Source organism: Oncorhynchus masou, chromosome 12 (genome assembly GCF_036934945.1).
Source record: "Oncorhynchus masou masou isolate Uvic2021 chromosome 12, UVic_Omas_1.1, whole genome shotgun sequence".
NCBI lineage: Eukaryota > Metazoa > Chordata > Actinopteri > Salmoniformes > Salmonidae > Oncorhynchus > Oncorhynchus masou.
The window spans coordinates 16174966-16196227 of record NC_088223.1 but is presented as its reverse complement, the minus strand read 5'-3'; the positions used below and the strand labels follow the sequence as shown (position 1 = coordinate 16196227).

The 21262-nt window shown below is 41.9% G+C and overlaps 1 protein-coding gene across 1 annotated transcript in view; it reads right to left on the bottom strand.

Moving 5' to 3' along the window:
* Window positions 1–20786, bottom strand: part of LOC135549588 (endoplasmic reticulum membrane sensor NFE2L1-like) — a 41925-nt gene extending 21139 nt beyond the window's left edge. Inside the window, exon 1 of the mRNA XM_064979683.1 lies at window positions 19820–20786. Coding sequence (XP_064835755.1) covers window positions 19820–20383 — 564 coding nt within the window. The 5' untranslated portion in view covers window positions 20384–20786. The remainder of the gene's footprint in view (window positions 1–19819) is intronic.
* Between the last annotated feature and the right edge of the window lie 476 nt (window positions 20787–21262).

Below are 21262 nucleotides of genomic sequence, written 5' to 3'. Positions count from 1 at the left end.
TCTTCTTGTCATTTTCCCCATCAACTTCTGGGTCACTGATGTGAAGCGCCCATGAGATTGTCATGTCTTGTAAAACGTTTCTGACTGTCATGGGGAAAGGCAGTTGATAGAGAGCTGACGTTTTCCAGTAGCCCCTTAAGAGTTTAACTTCACCAGCCCCATGTAAATGACCATTGAAAAGTAGCAGAAAAGACCATTTCCATGTCAGACATGCCTCTTCCTTTCCTGCCTGCTTCTTAGCCCCGTACTTATTGGTGTTCCACAACCAGGGATTCAACTGACGAGGTGAAAAACAGTTGAAAAAGTTGAAGGGGGCTGTACTTTGCAGTCATGTCTAGTTGAGGTCCTGGCTGCCTTTTGGGTCTAAAAACTGGTGGATTTGGTTCCACGTCATCTTCTAAACACAGAGTGCCAATGACCCTCTGGCTCTCTGTCTCCAGGTTTCTCTCTTCTCCACCTCCGCATCTTGGTCACTGACTTCACATCTCTAGAAGGCCAGGTAGGTGTGGAGCCGGAGACAGCAGGGGTCCGGCTGGATGAACCAGCTTCAGAGGGAGATGGACACCTAGACATTGGTGGCTCATAATCATAATCACTGCCACTGTGAAAGATTGTTTTTAAATCAGTAACAATACTTTCACATATGAGCCTTGTATCAACACGTAAAATAAAACAGATATGTAGAGAGTACAGGGAACATAATCACTATGGTGAAGTGGTGAAGGGCTGTTCCACTCCATGTTTATGTAAAATACATTTTAAAAATATATCACACACACAGTATAGCCAATGTGTACTTTACACATTTCATTACAGATTATATTTTTATATATTGCAAATAAAATAAGAAAAAAAAAAAAAACTCAAATGAATAATATTTGATATGATTCATTTCAAACAATGACATTAGCATTAGAATTTACCAATCCAGCATGGCATCCTCGCCATGCAGAAACATGTCCTCCACCTGGGAGTCAAAACTAGCGTCGCTGAAAGAATCATCGTCCTGAAGCAACTCGGTCTCGCTGAATCTATTTCCTCTATCATTTGGGTTAAATCTGTATACCTAGACTTTGTTTGAGCTTTACTTAAATATATAAACTTGTTGAAAATGCTGTTGAATATGTACTCCGTCAAGTAGGATTTGCAATGGCGAATTAACCTCTTTTACGCCAGAGTTTACGACAAAGGCCTGGTCTTCAAACGTATAACCATTACATATTGCCGTTTACCTCAGCTCATTGGCTATCTTCCAAGCTAGATTTCAAGATGATCAGTGGTCATTGGGCCAAAATACAGTCAATCAACGGTAGACCGGTCCTACCATTGGTGCACAATGATGTCATTGATTGGTGTCTTCAAATCGGTTTGTATTGTTCAATACGTCCCGGGAAAAAACCATCAAGTATGGTTGTACTAGAAACAACCAGAGGATTGCAATGAAACCAACCATGACTGGATAAACGTTTGTTTATTGTGTGTAATTACCACAAACGCATTGTCCAAAGTTGAATGAGACGGAAATCATGACGCAAGCGGTTAACAAATGTTTCGTGTCAGGCTATAAAAATGTATTTTTATCAAACAAAATTAACATTCACTGTGTAGTTAGGACACCTGGCATTGACACCAGAGGAAGATCTTCAATGGTAAGCGATTTATTTTATTGTTATTTCTGACTTTCATGACGCTAATGCTTGGTTGGAAAATGCTAGTAATAATTGTGTGTGTGTGTGTGTGTGTGTGTGTGTGTGTGTGTGTGTGTGTGTGTGTGTGTGGTGCCGTCCTCAGAAAATAGCATGTTTGCTTTCGTAGTAACGGCTTTTTGAAATCTGACAGAGCGGCTGGATTAATAAGACATCATCTTTTAAATGATGTAAGATACATGTATTTACAAGAATGTTTACTATAACAAATGGTGTATTTAGAATGTTCGCTCTCTGCAGTTTCACCGGATGTTGGCCTGGTGGGACGTTAGTGTCTTAACCCCTCTAGGGTAGGTGAGACGCTAACAGCTTACAGACGGTAGGCAATTAAGGTCACAGTTATGAAAACTAACTAAAGAGGCCTTTCTACTGACTCTGTAAAAACACCAAAAGAAAAATGCCCAGGGTCCCTGCTCATCTGCGTGAACGTGCCTTAGGCATGCTGCAAGGAGGCATGAGGACTGCAGGCCAATAAATTGCAATGTCCGTACTGTTAGATGCCTAAGACAGCACTACAGTGAGACAGGACGGACAGCTGATTGTCCTCACAGTGGCAGATCACATGTAAGACCTGCACAGGATCGGTACATCCGAACATCACACCTGCGGGACAGGTACAGGATGGCAACAACAACTGTCCGAGTTACACCAGGAACCCACAATTCCTCCATCAGTGCTCAGACTGTCCGCAATAGGCTGAGAGAGGCTAGACCGAGGGCTTGTAGGCCTGTTGTCAGTCACGTCCTCACCAGACATCACCGGCAATATTGTCTATGGGCACAAACCCACTGTCGCTGGACCAGACAGGACTGGCAAAAAGTGCTCTTCTCTGACGAGTCGTGATTTTGTCTCAGAGGTGATGGTCAGATACGTGTTTATCGCCAAAGGAATGAGCGTTACACTGAGGCCTGTACTCTGGAGCGGGATCAATTGACGTGGAGGGTCCGTCATGGTCTGGGGCTGTGTGTCACACCATCGGACTGAGCTTGTTGTCACTGCAGGCAATCTCAACACTGCGTTACAGGGAAGACATCCTCCTCCCTCATGTGGTACCCTTCCTGCAGGCTCATCCTGACATGATCCTCCAGCATAACAATGCCACCAGCCATACTGCTCATTCTGTGCGTGATTTCCTGCAAGACAGGAATGTCAGTGTTCTGCCATGGCCAGCAAAGAGCTTGGATCTCAATCCCATTGAGCATGTATGGGACCTGTTGGATCGGAGGGTGAGGGCTAGAAATGTCCGGGAACTTGCAGGTGCCTTGGTGGAAGAGTGGGGTAACATCCCACAGCAAGACCTGGCAAATATGGTGCAGTCCATGAGGAGGAGATGCACTGCAGTACTTAATGCATCTGGTGGCCACACCAGATACTGTCTGTTACTTTAGAGACTTTGACCCCCCTTTGTTCAGGGACATATTATTCAATTTCTGTTAGTCTGTGGAACTTGTTCAGTTTATGTATCAGTTGTTGAATCTTATGTTCATACAAATACTTACATGTTAAGTTTGCTGAAAATAAACACAGTGAGAGGACGTTTCTTTTTTCGCTGAGTTTAGAATATAATGTCAGTAAGTTACAGACCCAACAGCATATTGTAGTTCTCCTAACCATGTTTTCCAGTGACAGTCTCTTCCCATTCAAATATTTTTGCTCAACACAGTTCAGTAATAGACCCATGTAATTCTAGTTCATATTGAGATGGTTGTTTTGTTTGAAATGTGCTGTCAGTGTGTCTGTATATTGTCTATAAAAGTGGATTGTCCTTCCTTTAAAGACCACATAGGCCTAATAAAATACTTCAAATGGTAGTAGGCTAACCACAGAGTCAGGGTCTACCTCATCGCAGCTTCTTTGCTTGCACTTGCTTATACTTCGAGCTAAGTGTTAATTATATAAGAACAAACATGAATTTACCGAACATAAATGTAATGTTTGTGTATGGTTCAAAACTCACGTCGACATTCATTATTATTCAAGGCGGTTCTTATCGAGTTACACAAATCCACAAGGAGTCAGCAGAAACCACATTTATTTAAGCAAGTCAGACATAAGCTCCACTCTCAGGACAGCTTGGTGGAGACTAAAAGTTTGTGGGCAGAGTTTATCGCTGTTACAGTTCATGTAATGTTTAGAGTGTCGTGGCTTCTCTGGCATGCATCTAAAAACAGATGGGTTGTTTGATTGTTTGCCAAGATTGACATGTTCAAATCGCCACGGATAACAGAAGACACCGTTTTCTGTTACAATGAACCCCAGTAGCGGAGTTAAATGACTCAGGCCCCACCTAACTGTTACTAGAGTGCTGTTAACCACAACTGTTATCAGTCTGTTGACAACTGCGGTCATTTACAAGGTTGATGCTAGGCTTCGATGGTACAATGTATACCGGGGTATTTGGAAATAGCCAGGGATGGTTTTCAATACTGTTTAAAACTATTTATTTGACCTTTTTCAATAAATATTATTTGTAGCTACTGCCTGCAGTCAACTGTACAACACATTAGGAGATAACCGGTCAAATTATGAAGCTTACAGTAGTTCCCCAGAACATTTGAGCCAGTCGTGAGTGTTTGTAAATAGCACAATGGGAGAAAGCGGGAGCAGGTGAGTACAGCTGTGTACTGACAGGGGTCGCGTTTTATCAGTGACGTGCAACTACAGTTTTCCTTAACAGAAAATACATTAGTGCAACATATTCCGAAGATGGCTTCATTTTCATCAGATGATAGCATATGTGCAATGCTTTTTGGCCGGCAGCCACACAAGTAAATGAGCTACAATGAAAAAGCTAAGTAAAAATGATGCATGGCCATAATATTTCCAATGTTTAGCATAGAAAGAATGTAGCCAGCTACATTTCCTAGGGTTTTGCTTAAATCTAGCATTTTACCAGAGAAAAGTAGGCTGGCTACAATGAGAAAATGCAGAGCAGAAATTACAATAAGAAGTATTTTAGATCTGCGTTTACAAAATGCAGGAAGATATTTCTTTTCCTGCCTGAAAAATGAAGAAGTTGACCTTCCTAGTTATCTAAGTATGTTAGTGAATTGATAATATTGTGTAAGTGTTCTGCCGTGTTTGAGGCCCGTTGCCCTAGCAACTCCAGACATGTGCTGTTTCAGAGCAGAGTATGCGAGTGGAATTGAGCAGTTGGAAATCCCTCATGGCTCATGGAGCAGTGCTTACCCCTTTCCAACCGCTCAGCTAAAAACCTCACAAGACAAAAAAACAAAAAAAACAACCAGCAGCTCCAAATTCGCTCCATTCATCAAAATCACAATTTAACCAACAAACATCTATTTGTGTCTACCTGAACCTACCATTTGGTTATGAAGTATTGAAACCAAACCATGTGATTTGAATGAAAAGTATTTGAATAAACAAAAAGGTGAATGTGAAAGTCGCACATAATTTCAAATAGGCTACATGTCATATTAAACAGCATATAAACACTCCAAATAGGTCAGGAGAAGGAAAACAAATGAGTTATTTAGGCTATATTATTTCTATTATTTCCAGGCTACAGCCTACAAAGAAATACCTTGTGAAGCATTTGCAAGTGCGACGCAATAGCCTTGTAGGGACATATTGTTGTATTAATCATTATAGTCTATACATTTTGCATATAGGCTGTGGCTTACTTGGAATTAAATACAAATTAAATTCTAAAAATGACAGTGCCTCTGAATTCATTTTCTGGCCAGTCTGGCCTTTCAGGATCATGGGATGGGGCCTGGAGAGCCGGCCAGAGCGGAGAATATCCTCTCCACACAGGCAGAGCCACTGGGGATGCTAAACACACACTTGGCCATTCTTGCCAGGCTGGGCAGAGATTTTTATACACTGCTCAAAAAAATAAAGGGAACACTTAAACAACACAATGTAACTCCAAGTCAATCACACTTCTGTGAAATCAAACTGTCCACTTAGGAAGCAACACTGATTGACAATAAATTTCACATGCTGTTGTGCAAATGGAATAGACAACTGGTGGAAATGATAGGCAATTAGCAAGACACCCCCAATAAAGGAGTGGTTCTGCAGGTGGTGACCACAGACCACTTCTCAGTTCCTATGCTTTCTGGCTGATGTTTTGGTCACTTTTGAATGCTGGTGGTGCTTTCACTCTAGTGGTAGCATGAGACGGAGTCTACAACCCACACAAGTGGCTCAGGTAGTGCAGCTCATCCAGGATGGCACATCAATGCGAGCTGTGGCAAGAAGGTTTGCTGTGTCTGTCAGCGTAGTGTCCAGAGCATGGAGGCGCTACCAGGAGACAGGCCAGTACATCAGGAGACGTGGAGGAGGCCGTAGGAGGGCAACAACCCAGCAACAGGACCGCTACCTCCGCCTTTGTGCAAGGAGGAGCAGGAGGAGCACTGCCAGAGCCCTGCAAAATGACCTCCAGCAGGCCACAAACGTGCATGTGTCTGCTCAAACGGTCAGAAACAGGACTCCATGATGGTGGTATGAGGGCCCGACATCCACAGGTGGGAGTTGTGCTTACAGCCCAACACCATGCAGGACGTTTGGCATTTGCCAGAGAACACCAAGATTGGCAAATTCGCCACTGGCGCCCTGTGCTCTTCACACATGAAAGCAGGTTCACACTGAGCACGTGACAGAGTCTGGAGACGCCGTGGAGAACGTTCTGCTGCTTGCAACATCCTCCAGCATGACCGGTTTGGCGGTGGATCAGCATGGTGTGGGGTGGCATTTCTTTGGGGGGCCGCACAGCCCTCCATTTGCTCGCCAGAGGTAGCCTGACTGCCATTAGGTACCGAGATGAGATCCTCAGACCCCTTGTGAGACCATATGCTGGTGCGGTTGGCCCTGAGTTCCTCCTAATGCAAGACAATGCTAGACCTTATGTGGCTGGAGTATGTCAGTAGTTCCTGCAAGAGGAAGGCATTGATGCAATGGACTGGCCCGCCCGTTCCCCAGACCTGAATCCAATTGAGCACATCTGGGACATCATGTCTCACTCCATTCACCAACGCCATGTTGCACTGCAGACTGTCCAGGATTTGGCGGATGATTTAGTCCAGGTCTGGGAGGAGATACCTCAGGAGACCATCCGCCACCTCATCAGGAGCATGCCCAGGCGTTGTAGGGAGTTCATACAGGCACGTGGAAGCCACACACACTACTGAGTCTCATTTTCACCTTTTTTAACCTCTTACATCTATGGGGGCGCTATTTCATTTTTGGATGAAAAACGTTCCCGTTTTAAACAAGATATTTTGTCACAAAAAGATGCTCGACTATGCATATAATTGATACCATTCGAAAGAAAACACTCTGACGTGTCCAGAAATACCAAGATATTCTCTGTGCGTGCCCTAGAACGTGAGCTTCAGGCAAAACCAAGATGAGATGGCATCCAGGAAATGACAAGGATTTTTGAGGCTCTGTTTTCCATTGTCTCCTTATATGGCTGTGAATGCGAGAGGAGTGAGTCAACCCTTTCTGTCGTTTCCTCAAGGTGTCTGCAGCATTGTGACGTATTTGTAGGCAGATCATTGGAAGATTGACCATAAGAGACCACATTTACCAGGTGTCCGCCCGGTGTCCTGCGCCGAAATTGGTGCGCAAAAGTCACCTGCCAGTATTTTTCCATGCGATACAGAGAGGAAAGCAAGCTTCCACGAACTGCATATCAATGAAGAGATATGTGAAAAAACACCTTGAGGATTGATTCCAAACAACGTTTGCCATGTTTCGGTCGATATTATGTAGTTAATCCGGAAAAAGTTTTACGTTGTAGGTGACTGAATTTTCGGTTCGTTTCGGTAGCCAGACGCAATGTAGAAAACGGAACGATTTCTCCTACACACAGACGCTTTCAGGAAAAACTGCGCATTTGGTATGTAACTGAGAGTCTCCTCATTGAAAACATCAGAAGCTCTTCAAAGGTAAATGATTTTATTTATTTGGTTATCTGGTTTTTGTGAAAATGTTGCGTGCTAAATGCTACTCAAAATGCTATGCTAGCTTTGCATACTCTTACACAAATTAGTCAATTTCTATGGTTCAAAAGCATATTTTGAAAATCTGAGATGACAGTGTTGTTAAGAAAAGGCTAAGCTTGAGAGCAGACGCATCATTTTCATTTTATTTGCGATTTTCAGAAATCGTTAACGTTGCGTTATGCTAATGAGCCTGAGGCTTTAGTCACAAACCCGGATCCGGGATGGGGAGTTTCAAGAAGGACATTACATCAAAGTTGGATCAGCCTGTAGTGTGGTTTTCCACTTTAATTTTGAGTGTGACTCCAAATCCAGACCTCCATGGGTTGATAAATTTGATTCCGTTGATAATTTGTGTGATTTTGTTGTCAGCACATTCAATTATGTAAAGAAAAAAGTATTTAATAAGAATATTTCATTCAGATCTAGGATGTGTTATTTTAGTGTTCCCTTTATTTTTTTAGCAGTGTATATATTTTTATCGATTATGATTTTTCAACGCCGATCGGACAATTTTTTTTAAATGTATTTGTAATAATGACAATTACAACAATACTGAATGAACACTTATTTTAACTTAATATAATACATCAATAAAATCAATTTAGCCTCAAATATATGAAACCTGTTCAATGAGGATTTTTGACTATTTCCCTCTATACCATTTGTATTTCATTAATCTTTGACTATTGGATGTTCTTATAGGCACTTTAGTATTGCCAGTGTAACAGTATAGCTTCCGTCCCTCTCCTCACTCCTCCCTGGGCTCGAACCAGGAACACAATGACAACAGCCACCCTCGAAGCGGCGTTACCCATGCAGAGCAAGGGGATCAACCACTCCAAGTCTCAGAGCTGGGGCGGCAGGGTAGCCTAGTGGTTAGAGCGTTGGACTAGTAATCGAAAGGTTGCAAGTTCAATCCCCCGAGCTGACAAGGTACAAAACTGTCGTTATGCCCCTGAACAAGGCAGTCAACCCACTGTTCCTAGGCCGTCATTGAAAATAAGAATGTGTTCTGACTTGCCCAGTTAAATAAAAAGGTGTAAAAAAAATATGATTTAAAAAAAGGTTTTTACAATTATTATTATAATAAATGTTTGTTTTTTTTCTTCTTAAATCGGCCAAATCGGTGTCCAAAAATACCGATTTCCGATTGTTACGAAAACTTGAAATCGGCCCTAATTAAAATCGGCCATTCCGATTAATCGGTCGATCTCGATTATAGATAATAGAACAAAAATGAACGAAACATTTAAGAGAACAGATTTTTTTGGTTTATAAATACTTTGCTACAAAGACACACTTAGTTATTATCTATTCGTTCCTTTCTTTTAGGATGTAGTAAGTACACCATCATGCTTTCAGGATAGGCGTCTTTTCAGAGTCCACAATGATTCATTAGTTGTGGACACTACATCACAGCACTCCCTCTCTTGCTCTTGGTCCTCATCTTTGTAAGTCACCTTGATTTTGCACCTGTGTGTTTTATCATTTTCCTTATGAAAATATTTACTGAACTCTATGACAGCTAGATCAAGTGGCTATGGCAGTACAGAAGTAGACTATAATGTACGAGATTGGTACTGGAGCTCCAGCCGTTGGGAAACTTGCTCCACGCGCCAGTCAAATTGGGCACGCTCCGCTCCAGCTCTACTCACATACTCTGCTTCAGAGCCAGTACCGTTCTTCCTTCAGACAAGCATGTGTCAAATTTTTGTTAATTTGAACAATGTCTCTTGTTCACATTCGCTTGGATATGACATTTGGTAGCTCCTACCGACAATGCAGTCGGGAAACTTGACTTCTCCCACATTTTGTTACATTACAACCTTATTCTAAAATGGATGAAATTGTCCCCCCCCCCTCAATCTACACACAATACCCCATAATGACAAAACAAAAACTGGTATAGAAATATCACATTTACAAAAGTATTCAGACCCTTTACTCAGTACTTTTTTGAAGCACCTTTGGCAGCGATTACAACCTAGTGTCTTCTTGGGTATGACGCTACAAGCGTGGCATATCAATATTTGGGGAGTTTCTCCCATTCTTCTCTGCAGATCCTCTCAAGCTCTGTCAGGTTGGATGGGGGTGTCTAGCTGGGCCACTCAAGGACATTGAGACTTGTCCCGAAGCCACTCCTGAGTTGTCTTGGCTGTGTGTTTAGTGTCCTTGTCCTGTTGGAAGGTGAACCTCCGCCCCAGCCTGAGGTCCGGAGCATTCTGGAGCAGGTTTTCATCAAGGATCTCTCTGTACTTCCCTCCATTCATCTTTTCCTCTATACCAACTAGGGTCAGAAACTTTCCGTAAAATTTATTTTGCGAATTTTGCTTAAAATCATAAAAAACATTTGCTTATAACAGTGAACCTTTTTTTGTGGGATACACATAAGGCAATTCTAGATTGTGGCATATTTTGATTAAACTAAACCAAATTCAATGGAATTGCAACCCTCTGCATGCACAGTGCATTCTTCCATCACATGTACAGTTGATTCTCAAGATCTTGCACACTAATGAGATGCTATTGAGCACACAACTCTAAAGTCACTGTCTGAGCCAAGGACTACATGCTTTCCGGTAAGATTTGATTACAATACTGGTTGGGGTGAATATATTTTATGACATACATGATTTTTTGTTAACTAGTAAATAGTAGCCTACAGCAAAGTGTGTTTAAATCATTTGTAATTTGATAACAATTTCTGCTAGTTAGTTTTAGCTTGCTTCAGCCTGCTAACTGAGTGTTAATTCACCTGTTTCCATACATGTTTAATTTAAAAACATTTATCTTACAAACGGAGTTGTTTAATCTAACTGCTTAACTTCTTGCGACTAGCAATCCCTATGATTACGGGAGCGTAATCATAGCCTCAAGTGCATTACCATAACGCAACTTTTCCAAATGAAATGAAATAAATATATACACACACAAGCTTAGCCTTTTGTTAACAACACTGTAATCTCAGATTTTCAAAATATGAGTTAGAGCCAACGCTAGACAAGCATTTGTGTAAGTTTATCATGGAATAATGCAATGCTAGGCTCTGCTGGCAGCAGGAAACATTTTCACGAAAATAAGAAAAGCAACCAAATTAAATAATTTACCTTTGAAGAACTTCAGATGTTTTCACTCAGGAGACTCCCAGTTAGATAGCAAATGTTCCTTTTTTCGAAAAAATATTTTTGTAGGTGAAAAAGGTCCTGTTTGTTCATCAGTTTTGGCTGAGAAATCGACCGAAAAATACTTCAACTATAACAGCAAACTTTTTCAAAGGTTGCTCCATAATATCGACAGAAACACAGCAAACGTTGTTTAGGATCCACCCTCAAGGTGTTTTTAATTATATTAAATATATATATATATATATATATATATATATATAAAATATATATATAATAAATATTTAATATTTAATAAATACATATATATTTAATATATATTTAATAAATAAATGTATATTTAATATATATATTTAATATATATATTTAATAAATAAATAAATACATATATTTAATTAATAAATATATAATATATCCGTCGAGGCAATCGTTTTCTCATAATAAGTGATTGGAAAAATGGCTACCTCAGTATTTGACGTGAGATTTTCTCCGGGAGACACCATGTGACCACTCGCCAAATATGGTCCCTTACAGCTATTCTCCAATGGAAATGCCTAAAAAGATGTCACAATGCTGTAGACACCTTGGGGAATGCGTGGAAAACGTTAGCTCATTCGTAGCTCATTCACAGCCATATAAAGGAGTCATTGGCATGAGGCGGTTTCAAAAAATGCGGCACTTCCTGATTGGATTTTTATCTGGGTTTCGCCTGTAACATCAGTTCTGTGGCACTCACAGGCTCACAGTTTTGGAAACGTGAGAAGGTGTTTTCTTTCCAAAGCTGTCAATTATATGCATAGTCGAGCATCTTTTCGTAACAAAATATCTTGTTTAAAACGGGAACGTTTTTCATCCAAAAATTAAAATAGCACCCCCTATATCCAACTGGTTAACAGTACTTGTTCCCCCCCTAATCTTTACAGGAAAATGCCACATACACTATGTGATGTGTGGAGACATTTCACTGCAGCTAATGTAGAAGGAAAAGCTGTGTACATTTGCAAATACTGTGCCAAATCATATGTGAAGAATTCAACAAAGATGCAGAATCATCTGGCCAAGTGCACAAAGTTCCCTCAACACTCACAACAAGCAAACTCTGACAGAAGTCCTTCTACTTCTATTTGAGGTGAAAATGATGAACCAGACACCTTATCGATAGCAACAGCTCATGGTCCTCCTGGAATCAGAAGTTTGTTTTGACTCAATGGTGGAACGTAGTCAGAGAAATGCTTATGAATGTCTTGCTCGAGCGTGTATGCAACTGGTTCACCTCTGATGCTCACAGGCAATGTGTATTGGAAGAGATTTCTGAATGTACTTCGCCCAGCATACACCCCTTACACCAGACATGCTTTATCTACTCATTTGCTGGATGCAGAGTTGAAGGTCAAGCAAATCAGAGAAAGCAGATGATTGCAATCATCTCTGATGGGTGGTTGAATGTTTGTGGGCAAGGAATTATTAACTGCATCATATCCACCCCCCAACCAGTATTCTACAAGCGCACAGACACAATGGGCAACAGACACACCGGTCTCTATATTGCAAATACGCTGATGGCAGTCATCAATGACCTTGGACCACAGAAGGTATTTGCACTGGTGGCAGACAATGCTGCGAACATGAAGGCTGCTTGGTCTAAAGTGGAGGAGCCCCATTGGCTGTGCTGCTCATGCATTGAATCTGCTCAAGGACATCATGTCACTGAAAACAATGGATACACTCTACAAGAGAGAGTCAAGGAAATGGTAAGGTATGTGAAGGGTCATCAAGTTATAGCAGCAATCTACCTCACCAAGCAAAGTCTGAAGAATAAGAACACCACATTGAAGCTGCCCAGCAACACCCGCTGGGGTGGTGTTGTCATCATGTTTGACAGTCTCCTGGAGGGGAAGGAGTCTCAAAAAAATGGCCATATCACAGCCCCCACCAAGAGGATCCTCCAAGATGATGTATTTTGGGAGAGAGTAGTAAGCAGCCTGAAACCAATAGTAGTAGCCATTGCACGGATTGGTGGTAATAATGCCATCCTGTCTGATGTTCAGACTCTGCTTGCAGAAGTAAGAGAAGATAACCGTACTGCCCTGCCCACTTCACTGTTACTCCAAGCAGAAGAAACTACAGTTCTGAAATACATCAAAAAGCGCAAAGACTTCTGCCTGAAGCCCAAACACACCGCAGCGTACATGTTGGACCCCAAATATGCTGGACAAGAGCATCCTGTCAGATGCAGAGATCAACCAGGCCTATGGTGTCGTCACCACTATGTCTCTCCACCTTGGCCTGGATGAGGGCAAGGTTCTTGGCAGTCTGGAAAAGTACACTTCCAAGCAAGGGCTTTGGGATGGAGATGCAATATGGCAGTTGTGCCAACATATCTCATCAGCCACCTGGTGGAAGGGACTTTGTGGATCTGAGTTTCTTTCCCCCTGTTGCCTCCATCATACTCCAAATCCCACCAACATCAGCCATCTCAGAGCGCAATTGGTCCTTGCTTGGTAACACACACGCGCTCTGACATGCACTGTCAACTGTAGGACCTTATACAGACAGGTGTGTGCCTTTCCAAAACATGTGCAATCAATTGAATTTACCACAGGTGGACTCCAAGTTGTTGAAACATGTCAAAGATGATCAATGGAAACAGGATGCACCTGAGCTCAATTTCGAGTCTCACAGCAAAGGTCTGAATAGTTATGTAAATACATTTGCAAAAAATTCTAAAAACCTGTTTTTGCTTTGTCATTATGGGGTATTATGCATAGATTGATGAGGGGGAAAAATGTAAATGGATAGTGCTTTCTAAGGTGATGATTGAGTGGAATATCCCTGTCATGCTCCTCAAACATGAACTTTTGTTACAACGCTCGCTGTGTGTTATGTAGCCTATGCATAGGTCTATATAAAACTGGGGTGTTACTAGGGCTGTTGAGGTGACCGTATTACAGCCACACTGGCCATCATGAGTCATGACCGCAGTAAACATGCTATTGATGATCAGGTCCTAATAGCCTGGTACTCAGGGCTCCATTGTCCCTCTAACCACTGACAGTGCAAATGCAATCCAAAGAACACTTATCAAAACAGTATCCTGATTTCAAAACTCACCTCACTGTGATGATCAATTTGAAGGAAGTTCAACAGCAGGTCTAAACAGTGTAAAACATGGTCGCTGTGGATGTTGTTTCAAAGCCTAACACAGCCAAATGGACAGCGCTTTCGAAGGTGATGATTCATTGAAAACACCATTTGGTTCATTGATTGTGCAGGGTGGTTTACAGGTAGCCTACAATTATAGTACATTTGTATTTGATTTTGAATAGCCTAGTAACAGGGAATTGTTTATATTTTCATAATTAATTGGTGACACATTACCTTTAGCTATAGAGAATATCTCCTGCTGCCTCTCCTTTATGACCTTCTCCAGCATGCAGAGGGGCTGTCAACAGTTTAGTGAAATATGTTTTGTTGCGAAAACATGTTACTATCAATGTTACTGACCAGATTTCACTTGTTTTCCCAAAATAAGCACGGGGAAAAAGCAGATGAACAGGGTTGAAGAGCCCATGGCATATAGAGTTTGGGGAGAATATCACCTGTCACGCAGCGAGAGCATGCGGCTCAAATAGTGGTTGATACTGTAGTAAAAGAAATGAGCCAAGACCTCAGAAAGAAATGTGTAGACCTCCACAAGTCTGGTTCATCGTTTTGTCTCCTAGAGATGAACGTACATTGCTGCGGAAAGTGCAAATCAATCCCAGAACAACAGTAAAGGACCTTGTGAAGATGCTGGAGGAAACAGGTACAAAAGTATCTATATTCACAGTAAAACGAGTCCTATAGCGACACAACCTGAAAGACTGCGCAGCAAAGAAGAAGCCCCTGCTCCAAAACAACCAAAAAAAGCCAGACTACGGTTTGCAACTGCACATGGGGACAGAGATCGTACTTTTTGGAGAAATGTCCTCTGGTCTGATGAAACAAAAAAATAAACTGTTTGGCCATAATGACCATCGCTATGTTTGGAGGAAAAAAGGGGGATGCTTGCAAACCGAAGAACACCATCCCAACCTTGAAGTACGAGGGTGGCAGAATCATGTTTTGTGGGTGCTTTGCTACAGGAGGGACTGGTGCACTTCACAAAATAGATGGCATCATGACGGAGGAAAATTATATGGATATATTGAAACAGACATCAGTCAGGAAGTTAAAGATTAGTTGCAAATGGGTCTTCCAAATGGACAATGACCCCAAGCATACTTCCAATGCTGTAGCAAAGGCTTAAGAACAACAAAGTAAAGGTATTGGAGTGGCTATCAAAGCCCTGACCTCAATCCCATAGAAATTGTGTGGGCAGAACTGAAAAATCATGTGTGAGCAAGGAGGCCTACAAACCTGACTCAGTTACTCCAGCTATGTCAGGAGGAATGGTCCAAAATTCACCCAACTTATTGTGGGAAGCTTGTGGAAGGCTACCTGAAAAGTTTGACCCAAGTTAAACAATTTAAAGGCAATGCTAGCAAATACTAATTGAGTATACAGTGGGGCAAAAAAGTATTTAGTCAGCCACAAATTGTGCAAGTTCTGATGAGTGAGGCCTGTAATTTTAATCACAGGTACACTTCAACTATGACAGACAAAAATTAAATAAAATCACATTGTAAGATTTTTAATGAATTTATTTGCAAATTATGGTGGAATATAAGTATTTGGTCAATAGCAAAAGTTTATCTCAATACTTTGTTATATACCCTTTGTTGGCAATGACAGAGGTCAAACGTTTTCTGTAAGTCTTCACAAGATTCACACACACTGTTGCTGGTATTTTGGCCCATTCCTCCATGCAGATCTCCTCTAGAGCAGTGATGTTTTGGGGCTGTTGCTGGCCAACACGGACTTTCAACTCCCTCCAAAGATGTTCTATGTGGTTGAGATCTGGAGACTGGCTAGGCCACTCCAGTACCTTGAAAAGCCACTCCTTCGTTGCCCGGGCGGTGTGTTTGGGATCATTGTCATGCTGAAAGACCCAGCCACGTTTCATCTTCAAAGCCCTTGCTGATGGAAGGAGGTTTTCACTCAAAATCTCACGATACATGGACCCATTCATTCTTTCCTTTACACGGATCAGTCGTCCTGGTCCCTTTGCAGAAAAACAGCCCCAAAGCATGATGTTTCCACCCCCATGCTTCACAGTGGGTAATGGTCTTCTTTGGATGCAACTCAGCATTCTGTCCTCCAAACACGACGAGTTGAGTTTTTACCAAAAAGTTATATTTTGGTTTCATCTGACCATATGACATTCTCCCAATCTTCTTCTGGATCATCCAAATGCTCTCTAGCAAACTTCAGACAGGCCTGGACATGTACTGGCTTAAGCAGGGGGACACGTCTGGCACTGCAGGATTTGAGTCCCTGGCGGCGTAGTGTGTCACTAATGGTAGGCTTTGTTACTTTGGTCCCAGCTCTCTGCAGGTCATTCACTAGGTCCCCCCGTGTGGTTCTGGGATTTTTGCTCACCGTTCTTGTGATCATTTTGACCCCACGGGGTGAGATCTTGCGTGGAGCCCCAGATCAAGGGAGATTATCAGTGGTCTTGTATGTCTTCCATTTACTAATAATTGCTCCCACGGTTGATTTCTTCAAACCAAGCTGCTTACCTATTGCAGATTCAGTCTTCCCAGCCTGGTGCATGTCTACAATTTTGTTTCTGGTGTCCTTTGACAGCTCTTTGGTCTTGGCCATAGTGGAGTTTGGAGTGTGACTGTTTGAGGTTGTGGACAGGTGTGTTTTATACTGATAACAAGTTCAAACAGGTGCCATTAATACAGGTAACGAGTGGAGGACAGAGGAGCCTCTTAAAGAAGAAGTTACAGGTCTGTGAGAGCCAGAAATCTTGCTTGTTTGTAGGTGACCAAATACTTATTTTCCACCATAAATACATTTAAAATCCTAGTGTGATTTTCTGGATTTTTTTTCTCCTCATTTTGTCTGTCATAGTTGAAGTGTACCTATGATAAAAATTACAGGCCTCATCTTTTTAAGTGGGAGAACTTGCACAATTGGTGGCTGACTCAATACTTTTTTGCCCCACTGTATGTAAACCTCTGACCCACTGGTATGTATTTGGCTAAGGTGTATGTAAACTTCTGACCCACTGGTATGTATTTGGCTAAGGTGTATGTAAACTTCTGACCCACTGGTATGTATTTGGCTAAGGTGTATGTAAACTTCTGACCCACTGGTATGTATTTGGCTAAGGTGTATGTAAACTTCTGACCCACTGGTATGTATTTGGCTAAGGTGTATGTAAACTTCTGACCCACTGGTATGTATTTGGCTAAGGTGTATGTAAACTTCTGACCCACTGGTATGTATTTGGCTAAGGTGTATGTAAACTTCTGACTTCAACCGTAAGTTCTTATGCTTATTTCTCAGCTGCTCATATTAAGTACAGCTCCGCTGTAAAAATGAAGTGGTCTACCAGGCATCGTTGAAAAATGGACTGGCAAGAAAGTGTGCTGCCCCCATTCGCTATTCCTGCCCATTGGATAATGGTCCATTTAAACTGAAACTAATTTTACATATAAAGACAAGATTTAATTTTGAATAGTCTGATGTGGGAAAATACTTGCTGAGAGAACAGCTGCGCAGCCTGAGGGAAGGAACATTTAAACAAGCTTTTTTTACTACTTTCTCACATCAATAGGCTACAGTCACAACATGCAGCCCGAATATGTTTTCATTTCTAAGACATTAAGGTTTGTATCATTCACAACTAAAGTTGCCAAACAACTCTAAATCTAGCATATAGGACCTGTTTCAAATGATCACTTTAACACTCAACGTGGCAACTTCACTAGGCACACTCGCTCTGGAAAGGGAAAAAATATCCTTTCTATTTTAGTCAATTATATTCAAAGGTTAAATTATATTCTTCATACTGTAAAATCATATAAAATAATGGAATGGGACTTAATGCATATCTGGTCTTCTAAATGAACCAGCCTATGACATGTAGCATAGCCAGGCCAACTCATTCTGTTCTTAGGACTCGACTCAAATAAATTATGGACTTATTGTGATGTACAGTATATTAAATGGATTTATACTTTTTAAATGTAAATGTTCCGAAGGCGGGCATCAGTAGCTTGTATGCATGGAAATGCTAAACACGCTTATGTTAATTAACAGTCAATTACCGTGACATCAGCATGCTTTTGCATCACAACAACCGGCTGACAAAATGTCATGACCACCACAGCCCGAGGTTACACAATACAAATCTCCCAACAGCTGCAAGTGAAGTTGTGGGGGAGAAGATGACATTGGACACTCCCAAGCCACAGCAGGGTTTTTCACTACAGTGAGTGTGGGCCTTTGTCCCTACAAAAACACACACCCAAGGCCCAAAGAGTGTGTAACCCTATGGGTGGAGAGAATAAGTCATTCAAACCCACAAATGACATAACAGGGATCATCATGTTTTACCACAGGGCTGGATGAGAATACAGCAAGAGTAGAGCGTTTGCATATATGTTAATGTCAGAGGCAAAGGGGATGACTAACATTGAACTGAATCCCAGTCCTCTTCTGACTACCTCTGTCTGGACTTGTAGATTGTGAAAGTAGAACTTCTTTAACTATAAGAAACAAAGTTCTGTAGCCTAAATCCAACTGTCATTGTTGTAAGAATGTAGAACTTCCTGCACCTTCTTTGGAAAGTATGAGTGCATGATCTTCTGAACAGAAAACGTGAAACCTAAAGCAAGGTTAGTAGTAAATTAAACTCCCAGACAAAAGAAAATCTAAGTAAATTGATGTCATCCAAATCATGGAAAGGAGAGTTGCCTTGGGCCTGCTGTATTTGAGGACAAATGCTTTTACAAAGAGGGGGTAGGTACAAGGCCCTTACTTCTCTGCATATTCTCCTCGCCCACAGCTGGTGAACAAGGGTAAAGTGCGAAGAAATAACAGATTCAACAACTAACTGGCCTCAGGGAATCACATCCATTGATCCAGCAGCCGTTCTGTCTCACTCCTCCTCAACCATAAAAACTTGCAACCCTGGAGATTAATTTGTAGTGATTGGAAACAGGCTTTCTCAAACATTTGGGTCCTTCACCAAATTATTCCCGAAAAAATGTCATAACGTTAAAGTTAAGAAAAGATAAGGGGGAAATTAACTTGTTGTTTTATGCAACAGGGCCCTGGCCCTTTAATTGCGCATCTAGCACGTGATGAATGTGCCAGTCCAGCAATGGTTCTGCGCTGCTGCTCATTTCCATGTCAATGTTTGAAAATAACAAATATATACTTATGTCAGGTTAGCCTACTTTGCTGTTAACATTTAATTGACAAGGGTTTGGGGAAAGTATTTCTGTCAACCCACAAGATGATTACTGGCCACACAAGGGAGTGATAGATGAACACCAGAGAAAGACGAAAATTGGAAAAAAGTAATTGGAAATTAATTTGCAGATGGGTTTGACTATGTAAGCCAATCGTGGCTAATCAGGGGTGTGATAATGTCAATGTTGATTAGATAGTAGCTTGCGGTGTCTGATACTTGTGAAATTTGTTCGTGGCTGTTTGCGGTGGAACACTTAAATTGCATGTACTTTCCCAATTGCTTGGTGGGCTGCGCTGGTAGCTCGCTATCGACCTATTGGAGAGGAGACCTCTGTCGATTATTTATTACGTTGTGCTTAGTCAGGAGATACCAATCTAAAGGTAATCTAGCTTTAAAAAAATAACGTTCAAAGTGAAAGTGAATGTAAAAGTTCAGCATGCCATGTGCATAGAACCTTATCAGTTGGTGTCATAACAGCAAGTTAGCAACGTTATTGGCCTGACGTTAGCTGTTTAGCTGGCTATCACACTTGTCATTCCCATTGTCAGCTCCAACTAAAGGCCTAGTTCGCATTGCATCACAATAACTTCATGGGCGACACATTAGTTAGGGTAGATGAAGTTTGAAACCAGATAAAGTTAGCTAGCTGGCTGCAGTACTCGCCTCTTTGGGTATCTCGCAGGCTCCGGTGCTGGGATAAGGCCCCGGCTCAGTGCTTAGTTGGGTGGCAGTCTGGCACTCCTCCTGCCGGCCTCTCAACCTATCGCTAACAGTAGAACAGCTCTCGTCCTCGGCGAGAAGGTCAGAGTCGTTGGTCTCTTCCCCGGTGCTGTCTGACGACAGCCCCGCGTTACCATTATTGCTACTCGTGCTGTTCGGTGGCTCTCCGAATTCCGATCTGTCAGGTACTTGGTGCACGAGCCATGCGCTCAACTGCGTAGGGAACAGGGCGGGCGACCCAAGCGCCCTCACCTCGTCCAGAAGCCGACGGCTGGCGAAGAAATAGTCCAACTCCGGACATTTGGGGTGCACGCTGTACCCGTCCCAATTGTCCCTCAAACTATGAAACGGTGTCTGGATAAAGGCTGAGTTGGGACCATCGTTAATCTCTAGCGGTGAGTAGTAGCCGTTCCAATAGCTGTCGACATCCACGCGAACTCCGATCATACTGAGTAAGATCGTAAACTGGATTAGTCCCTCTGTGAAGTATTTCTTCACGGTTTGCATCTTTTTATTTTGGGGGGGGAGAACGTCAATAAAGAGAAACGCTGGTCCCAGAGTTCCTTTTAGCCCACTAAACAAAGACAATGCAAAACAAAAGAGCACGAGTTCCTTTCCCCTGTCAGACAAAGAGGTCCGCCCGTCCCCGGCGAAAACGTTAGCTAGCTACTGCACTACCGGCTTCTGATAACTTCCTGACAGAAACATGCTCTTAAACGAACAACTGTACCACGATCACATATAATTAACAACTTAATCATAGATGAAACTATAATTCACTGGAATCTCCCTTGTTTATTTGTCTGCCTTGTTTTAATCTAATTATAATATAAAATACATATTCCGGATCGGTTCCCTCCTGGGTTTAATGTGTATGGCTCTCTCACTCCCTACCGGCCGCGTGGAGGAGTCTTGGGGAAGGATTTGCATAATTTACACAACTAGGCCCATAACTCATCGTAACAGGCTCCGATTGGCTCAAAATGTATTCTGTCATGTAGTGAGCCAATTGTAGCATCCCACCGCTCTTAGTTAAATAAAAAATTACGCCCCCTCGTTGGATTTCTGGCCCAAACAAGACACACAGCCTTATGAACATACATTTATACTTAGCAATGTGATTGAAAGTATTTTTTATTTAATCTAGCAATGTCTGAAACGGTTTACAATGTGTATCACAAGAACATTACCGTTATTTTGGAATGCTACTTTGCCCTTTAGTGTCAGGGGCGGGACCTCGACAGTACTTCCGGTGACATTTTCTTTATGACGTTTGGCCCACTGACCTGCTTTCAACACTACACCATATGTTCACAACCATGTACCAACAGGTCGTGTTGTTCTTGGGAACTCAGCAATTAATTCAAACATGTTTCAATAAAGACT